The 9,511-nt window shown below is 39.9% G+C and overlaps 1 protein-coding gene across 2 annotated transcripts in view; it reads left to right on the forward strand.

Annotated features, from left to right (window-relative positions):
* Positions 1-9,211, forward strand: part of LOC139907983 (metabotropic glutamate receptor 4-like) — a 135,016-nt gene extending 125,805 nt beyond the window's left edge. For both annotated transcript variants that reach the window (XM_071894526.2, XM_071894527.2), the window contains 2 exons: positions 5,737-5,983; positions 9,162-9,211. In XM_071894526.2, coding sequence (XP_071750627.1) covers positions 5,737-5,983; positions 9,162-9,211 — 297 coding nt within the window. The remainder of the gene's footprint in view (positions 1-5,736; positions 5,984-9,161) is intronic.
* The last annotated feature ends 300 nt before the right edge of the window (positions 9,212-9,511 follow it).

Genomic DNA, 9,511 nt, shown 5'->3' on the forward strand with positions numbered 1-9,511 from the left:
AACACCTATTAAAGCAGCTTTACTTCCCCACCAGTCAGAACAACAATATATTATTATGACCATCTTGAGCTTTTTTCCACATTTTCTTTTTTTTTTTTACAAAACCAAGCAAATTATAAAGCATGATCAAAAATACGGTCATGACTCCAACCCTTTGATGTTAGTAAGTACATCAAATGATATGCATAGGGACAGCTGGAATGAAAAATATATGTGGATGCAGGAACAGGCAGTCTTAGATGAGGATAATCCTATTAATGTGTTCATATTTACATGTTGTTATCTGTGCTAGCATATACTAGTAGCATGTGCAATAATTCAGAGGCAGGATTTCATCACCAAAGGTACGAGGATGCAGATAGCCAGATCTTACAGTACCGGTGGCTTGGACGGGCCCTTTTCATGCAGTGAAAAGCTCTTTGTTTACCTCAGTGGTAACTGGCTGTATTTCCCTGTTGCGAAGCTCACTGTAAACCCATCGACTGCAATAACCCTTACAGGAATGTCGTAGGAATGTTGTAGGAAAATATTGGTGATATGTAAATCGTCCTGTTGAACAAATTTTAACAAAGCTGTGTGGGCCAGGAAACTAATTCATTTATAGTTTGAGTTTGAATTTCTTTTTATTAGAGAGTAGTTGCTGGAGATCATCGGTCAAAATACATTGTACGTGTCAAGTATGATGTAACATGGGGCCATCCAGATCTGTATCAATCCAATTAAAAATGTGTATATGCATTTGGAAACCAGATATGGCAATGATCTGTTGTAGAACTTGCTAAAATAGAGGTGTTGTGTTTATTTATCTCAAATGCATTGGCATAAAATGTATAAAAAAAATGTATAAGTTCAAAACTCTTGCTCAAACTTTTGTATAGCATTTAGGCCTATAGGGAGCCTAACGTTTTGTTATGACAGTAGGCATAAGCTACAGGCCTATTGTCTTTTATGGCTCAAATCTTTTTTAGTGTTACAGTTTGCTTGGTTAATAAGTAGCCTCCCATAAGACCACTATTCATGCAAGAAGGTTTTAGGGCTGTAGATGCATTGTGCAGGGAAAATACAGTCAATGCTTTCCAAACACATCAAGCTTCACTGAATTTGTATACTGTAGTTTCTGAGCCACTATAATTATTCTACTACCAGTTCAAAAATGTGGTTCTAGTAAATTAGTAATATTAAGATAGATTTCTAGCTGCTCAAGACACTTCACTATATCTGCTAAGTGTGCTTGCATCACTGCATGGCCTCCTCAAATCCTCTCTGTGTTTGCACTTGACTTTCCAGTGAAAAAGAGGAGGGCAAGCATTGCAAGTCCATCCTTCAAATCTGTAATTTCATTATGGCAGCCCATTAAGATCTTTTGAGAAATATAACCCACATTACTATGTTGGTGGGGAAATTGTCTGGCAAAACTCTGAGTTGTCTGCCTTTTTCTTGCTGTTGGTGTCAGCCAGCCAAGTTGCGCAGGAAGATAAATTAGTCAGGGAGATCAGGAAGAGGGAATTGGAAGAGAGAAACACTGCACCTTGAGTCATGTCTTAAGTTTTCTTTGTTCTAAGTCTGCCATGTTCAATCAATTGAATTACTGTAAAACAAACAAAACAATAACCCCAAATTATTCATAATTTGTTTGTTCAAAACAAAACAAAACACAAAAAACAAAAGTAGAAATTTTGATTTTGCTTGGCATAGTATCCATATTTGTTTGAACTCCATCAGCTCTTCATTGCCAAATACTGTGTTTTTACAGATTTGGTTAAATCCCAAGTATCAGCAGGCAGCAGGGCTGTCCCACCTTTTTTCCTGAAGCTAGATTCCTGCCCCCCTACATAATTAATGCTGAGTTAGTTTGTCAACCTGTTCTATTAACTCACTAATCATAGGACCATTTTACGATGTAGCAATAATGTAACATTAAAACACAATAACATGGACTTGTATCTGTTTCCCTGAACACCAGTTGTCCAGGCTGATTATTGTTTACTGTGGTAGAAAGGCTCAGTATGTATCAGTATGCTACGCTTGCATGCTCAGACAATTCAGTTCTTAAACCAGTTACTCAAGCAACCTGGAACTGGCTGATGCATGTAAACATCATAACTCAGTTAGAATAACCAGATGAAGCACGCACTCTGATTCTGACAAACCTGGCCAAGATGCCTGGCGTACTCCAATATTAAAGTCACACTGAAATAAAAAATGACTTTTTCGCCTTTTCAGCTCATTCTAACTATCATACCATACATCTATTTGACAATTTATGCCCCAAATTTTTTTAATTTATTTTATTGTATTTTTATATCAAAATCTCATTACTTTTACTTCCTGGAAATCTGATTACTTCATGGTGTACTAGTAGGCGTACATGGAAATTCCAACCAATAAAACCATCACAGATTTTTAAACAATCCCGCCTCTCTGCCCCTCCCATCAAATACAATTGTTTCTCTCCCTAACTGATATCCCATTGGTTTACACATTTGATTGATACCTCACTGCATTATGTCTCGCACCGTTTCAACAGGAAATACATCACATTAAGGAAGCAAGATGCTCTTAAAATGCGGTTTCACTGTGACTTTAAACAGGTTACCACAGTATACTGTAGCATGCAAACATTTTACTCCTTTCCCTTTTCACTTTTCTATTTTTGCCATCTAACTCAGACTTGCACAGCGTTATTGCATCTCTGCCACTGAAGAGCAGGTGGACCAACTGAGAGAGGAAATGATACTCAAGCCAACATGTTTTAATCCAATCCAATTAACACTTCTAATAAGACTTGTCATCTTGTTATCAGGAGGATGTAGGTCATATTAATTTACACCATAAAATGGAACTTGACCAGATTGTAAAATAAAAGTTGTATGTTCCATTCAGCACCCCATCTTTTCATGTGGGTAAATCTTTATTTCACCCTGTAACAGCACAACATCACATTATTTTAGCATCAAAAGGATATAAACAAGAAATGGCAAGTTGGGGTTAATAGTAATGTGATAACTTTAGGCCTGTTAAATAAGGCCCTGAATTTGTTCTATATTCCATTTTTCGGATAGGCTACTTACATTTTCTTAAATGGATTTTACCCTGTTCATTGTTATTCATGTAATATTATCATATAAACATTATCAAATATGAACCTTTTCTTATGAATGAGACCATCCTTGCATAAAACATGTGTATTTAATTGCAGTAGTTGTTATTTAGTAACCAGTTTATAATTGAAAGCAAGGCATTTTTTGGCCTACAGTTAACTGCCTCTCAAGTTTGTTGTGCTACTCCAGCGAAATAGTTACACATTCCCCACCAAAAACTGTATGTAACTCTGGAACCAAACCAAATGAGACTTAATGGTGTTGCAGAGCAGTACAGAATCACAGTAGCCTTTGAAAAACTTTGCACATAATTAAATTTAATTTTGTCTACATTCTGATAACTCTAAGCCAAAACATTTCAGATGAGGAAGAAAGATGGAGTCGGTGGTCCCACTGAGTTGAGCCCCGATGCACAGCGCCTGCTTTGCGTATAGGCAGGGACAGCTGTGGCAGCTGGCTGGACAGAGGATTTGACACCTAATGACAAAAAGGAGCATTCCTGCTTCAAAGAAACTTCCGAATGGTTCCGCCTGCTGAGGTTTCTGTCCCCAGTCTTGTTCTCCTGCTGTGCCGATGAAGCAGATTGGCAATCATATTGGTGTGTCAGGGAAAGTTTTATGTCACCAGGGCCGATGGAAGTGGACAAAGGTCTTGGCTCCTCTCACAGAGTGACTCCACTCTGTACTCCAGAGGGGTAGCAATATTGTTCCGAACTCACCCCAGGCCATGTGTAATCTTCTCAGGAGATTACAACACTCCCCCTCCATCACCAAGGAATGCTTGTGTGCTGCTTGCAGTGATGGAATACAATGCCCTATCACTCTCATTTTGCACAGACATCCTTTTTTTCTCAACTGACATGGCTTTAGGGGCTTCATTTGTACCATTCTGCTTTATAGTTTCTTATTACATCAACATATATCATAGTCACTGTATGACAGGTCATGATATTTCTTTTTGTACATTCTTGCTTTCCTGCTAGAACCTACAGTAAATTGAATGTCCTACAAAGGAGTTTACTATCTTTAGTATGTGGGCAAAGACACATGAATGGCTAGATGGACTGATGCTTCATGAATGCCTTGCTAAAAATCATATCACACCTCTTATCTTCTTGGGAACAATACTGAATGAAAGTAATCACTGACATTCTTCTGTGCACCTACAGCCACGATGGTCATGGTGCTGCGAAAATTTGTAAAAGTCTGTCGGCATCTTGAAATGAGAAGATTAATGTTGTGCAAGCGCACATACAAACATATGTCATAACCATAAGATTAGAAACACATCATTTATAAGTGTTGACGTGCTTGTGGTTTAGGGCCCTGTGGCCTATTCCCATGCCACACAACTCAGTCATTTGTGATGTCTGCAAATGTAATGTCACTCTAAACCTCAGGCAAATCTGTTTGAGAGATGGCTGCCAGCTGTGTTTCCAATTTACACTCTTCGCCTTGTGTCCATCAACTTTAGAGGAGCTCAGTGATTCTAATCCAAAAGGGAAAGTCGGCTGTTCTTTTTTCTTGTTTTCAATTCACATGTTGTTCACTCTGGAGGACTATAACGTGTTGCAGTAGCATCACTCGGTTAACTGCTAAACAAGTCTTCAAATTCAGTGTAGTTAAGTGTCATTAACTTGATGGAGTGTGATTAGGATTGTTTACAGAATGAGAATTTTAGGATGATGGGATCACGTAAACCATATTTTCTTTCTTTGTTTTGTTTATGCTCCTTCAATTGAAATGTAAAGCGTTTCATATTCATGAGACAATATCAAATATGATCTTCCTGTTTTATTTTTTATAGCCCCTTCACTACTCTCACAACGCTGACTCAGTGCATTCAGTATATCAACAAATCAAAGATGGACTGTGTATGAGCTCTGGAGTGATTATCATGAAACATGAAAAATCACTTGCAGGCACTTTTAATATGCTCTAGGATGTTCCTTCCTGCTCTATTTGTTGCCTGTAGCTATATATCTGCTACACAGCTGTGAATCACAGCTGTCATTGGCTTCAGAGAGCATACAATCCTCATGCTGCAGCCTAAAACCTCAGGGCTGAGACATCTGTACATAGACACCCATCAGGAGGGTGCTCCTATAGTTATATGTCATAAACACACAAACACACCAATAAAACCACAAGCAGAGCTTAAGAGTGATGAACCGAGAGCATGGAAGTAATAGAATATGAATGCTGACATGGATGGTGTACTGTATGCCATGTCTTATGATTTGATATTGTGTGCTGCACAAAGTTGATTAGTTCCTCTACATAAAAAGTTGTCATTTACACAAAAATCATCTTCTATACTATCCACATAATATAACTGGAATGCAGTGAGTTTAACAGTCCCATATGCAAGACTTTGAAAGTCTTAACATATCAAAGGAATTTCACAGTTAATTACCAAGTCTCCCAGAAACCAATTTTTTTTTTATTTTGCTTCATAAGATAATTGGCTCTGAGAGTAATATGATTTTGATGTTCCTCCATGGGCTAAACACTAAACTTTGGTAAATCGGTGTTGTGTGTATTTTGTTTGCCTATCTTCTTAACCTGAGATTCTAAAACCGGAGGCCTAACAATTCTTTCTTTGTTTTTTCTCCACTGTCTCTTCCATAATACAGATGTATATCCAGACCACAACCCTGACCATCTCTGTAAGCCTTAGTGCGTCTGTCTCTCTGGGAATGCTCTACATGCCCAAGGTCTACGTGGTTCTCTTCCATCCAGAGCAGAACGTACCCAAGCGCAAACGTAGCCTGAAGGCAGTGGTCACCGCAGCCACCATGTCCAACAAGTTCAACCCCAAAGGCGGCCTGAGGCCCAACGGAGAGGCCAAGTCTGAACTGTGCGAAAGTCTCGAAACACAAGGTTGGTATCAAGACTCCTTGAGGTAGCAGTATAAGAGCGCAGAGAGACAGTAAAAAGAAGGGAATATGTTCCAGTGGACGTCCACCATGAGTTGCTTTTATGTTAATGCAATGAGCTGTTTCGGTGTGAAATTACAGCAGTTATAGAATACACGTGTCTACTTGAAAATGATGAATTCCTTTTAGGTAAACATAATTGATGCCAGCGTTATTTTACACTTCACCAGTTTGGGAAATTAGCAAGTGTTATGTGAGCGTTCAGGAGATTGGAGTAAGCTTTTAGTGCCAGCTGAAGTGGTGTTATGCTATGGCTTCTTCTTGAACATGAGTCATTGCAGGCAGGACAAACAGAACCGTACGAATAATTAGGATGGATCGATAGGAGAGGCTTCAAATCAGCTACCATAGAGTTGGGGTTATTAATTTCCCAGCCTCCGAGGATTTCATTGATCAACAGCAGGCCAAACTACTGCTAAATTCCGATGATGGCCTACCTTACACAGCTAGAGTACATTACTCTTCATAGATCAAGCAAGGCCCAATTATATTGTTTATTTCAATTATTTTCTGTATGTTTCACACATTGATTAACACTCTTGTTCACCCAACACATGCAGGTACTACACAGTATGCAGGAAAGATAAATAATAATACATGTTTGATAAATGCAGGGACTAAATTTGTTACACCAGGATGTACAGTATGTAATATTTTCAATGCAAGGAACAAAACATAGTTCCATCCTCACTAACTCCAGCTTCACTGGATTTGTGAATCATGAGGTGCGACGGGGAGCCCACATTTTACTGATTTTGAAAGGGAAGAGGGAGACGGGCAGTATAGTGTTGGAAAAGAGGATATTTCAATCACCATGGTAAAGTGTATGAGTAGGCAGTTTGGTGTGGGGGCAGGCTTAAATCCAATCAAGCAGTACCACATGCTCTGATTACTGAAAGTTCTGATTTTTTACTTTGACGAGTTGAACAGTATAGAATGATGAGCGTTAGGGCTGAGACAGCCTGCGCCCACGCTTGCATGTATGGCGTATCTCCACTTCAGGGAATGAAGAAGGTTATCACATCCTATTAGAGCCAATTTACGCGTATTGAGCCTTGATTCTGACCCCTCTGGTTTGAACTGTGCAACTAACAACTGCTCTTTGTGCTTGTGTGTCAGACTGTGTTGAGGGAGGGGAGCCTTGTGAGGGACTTTAGACACTCAGGTAACCTAGTAGACTATGAGCTTGCCCTTTTATTATGTTTGACCACGTTTCTCTTGTTAATTTCTGTTAAATGTTCACTTGGAATCCCATGCCTGCCTGTACTATGCACAGAGCATCCTTGCTGCCTCTGGCTAGAATACAGCACCCTGAATAATAGAAGACAGCAATCACACCCTCACAAATGCACCCTTGACCAACAGACATTAACTTGGATAGACAATATTGCTGCGTGGTGCTGTAAATGGCCAATCAGCATGGTAAAGCCTGTTAATGTGGGGAGATGACACCACTCTGCCTGAGTGCAGGAGACAAGTGATAGCCGTGTGTCCCCTGTAATTTGTTTCCCTGTTGACAAAAGAAGGAATTTGTGGTAATGGGACATACAACAACAATAAGAGTGAACAGGAAAAGACAGATGGGTCTGCCAGCTCCAATTCTTTCTGGACCATCTATTCTTTATCTTGGCCTCGCAGCACATAAATATTCAAATAAGGTTCATTTATCAATGCTGCTCTAGGAAGAGATGCTTTGGATGAAATGGCGAGAATACCGCCCCCATTCACATACCCAACCTGGCACTGACAAAAATACAGAAACACACGTTTACCATTACACATCTCTCCTCTACAGCACTTTTGCCCCCACTCTGGCTTTCAGCTGTCTTCTGATTGGATTCATCCCCTCTGACTTTCTCAATCAGCCAAGGCTGCTGTGGGCAGATTGGCAGATTGGTAGTGTGATTACCACCTCCATGCATGCAAGCTGAGGACAATTTTATTTAAAAATGTTACACACGTACACATTCACACACCCACCCACCCCCACACACACACACGCACAGAGACATATGTGTGCACACAAGCATGACTGCACACACGCGCAGCCTTCTCACAAGTAGTGCGAGTTTGACAAGCAGTGAAAGGTTGGACTTATTGTTATGGTCACTCCCAGCTCTGTTCTGCCCTCAGGCCGTCTGCCTTATGTGTTTTGTTCACAGCTGATATAAAATTCCTAACATGAAATTCTGACAGGCATGTTAAAGAATAATAAGCGGCATTATCAAGCATTGATGACAACACTTATGGCGCCAAGATGGATCACATTTTGTCTTAATAGCGTTTTCTATCTTCTAAAGGGGTGATTACAGTTAAAAATGTTGTAGCACACTGACTGCTGCATGCTTTGCTTGGTGCACACAGAGATTCAGGGTATTTGCATGTGGTAAAAGACTTGCAGTTGAATGATTACTAGTGCATTCTCTACCACTAGTATGATCTGCTTGGTGGCCCTATACCGTGCATTTAATGGTGCAATCAGCTGTGAGGGAAACATTAGGACAGAGTTTGTCCTGACTCTGGTACTGTAATTGCAGGAACCCACATTGATATTGCTCATGATGCTGACTGCAACTGCATCACTGTCTTGGCAATAATCTCAATTTTGCAAATCCTCATATGTATCGCTTTTATAGTGTTGATAGAAATCCATTTGTGCACTGCACCCCATGTAACAATCAAGGAATAAAATGCAACCATCAAGATCAAAACTTGTTTTGATGATATGCAGTTTTGTGTAATCTATTTTCTCTGTTTCTGTTTTACAGCACTGTAATAGTTCATTATGCAGCACAATCTAAATTCTTCTCTCTTCAACTTTGCAACTGACATTTAAATTTGGATAGGATATTCATTTGGAAATACAACGCAGGCGATGTCATTCCTGTAATACTTTATAAAAATAATAAAACAATCACAAACGTTACTAGTTGCTTACTATTCATATAAATTACCCTGCTATTATGGTTGGTTCCACCTGCAAGTTGGATAAAGTCGTGCATAAATAGAACCTGTCCCATCTATCTGGACTCAAATATTGGCTCTGAGAGGTGATTAATTTACACCTTCTTGAATCTCACCCACTGTATTTTTATCCCTTTCCTTCTCCTATACCTCTATAGTGTTGGCCTCCAAGCAGACATACATAAGCTACAGTAACCATGCCATCTAAGACAGAGACGAACCGTGGAAGCTGAGCAAGGGCCTGCCTGTGGAGTGAGCACCTGATACTGGGGATACTGGAGGACATCCAAGCTGCAGCAGCAGAGGGGACTGGGGTGGAAAGATGGGAATTGTCGCTCCATACATAGAAAGGATGTCATATTTTTCTAGAGGATCAGGTAAAGGCTTGAAAGCCAAACAAAATTACTGGATTGCAGGAGGGAGGTGGGAGGTGTCAGGAAGATTGGATAGCTAATTTTCCTCTTCCCACCCTTTCTGTGACATGACATGTGAGGTGTTGAGCAGCCAC

The sequence above is a fragment of the Centroberyx gerrardi genome, chromosome 14 (genome assembly GCF_048128805.1).
Source record: "Centroberyx gerrardi isolate f3 chromosome 14, fCenGer3.hap1.cur.20231027, whole genome shotgun sequence".
NCBI lineage: Eukaryota > Metazoa > Chordata > Actinopteri > Beryciformes > Berycidae > Centroberyx > Centroberyx gerrardi.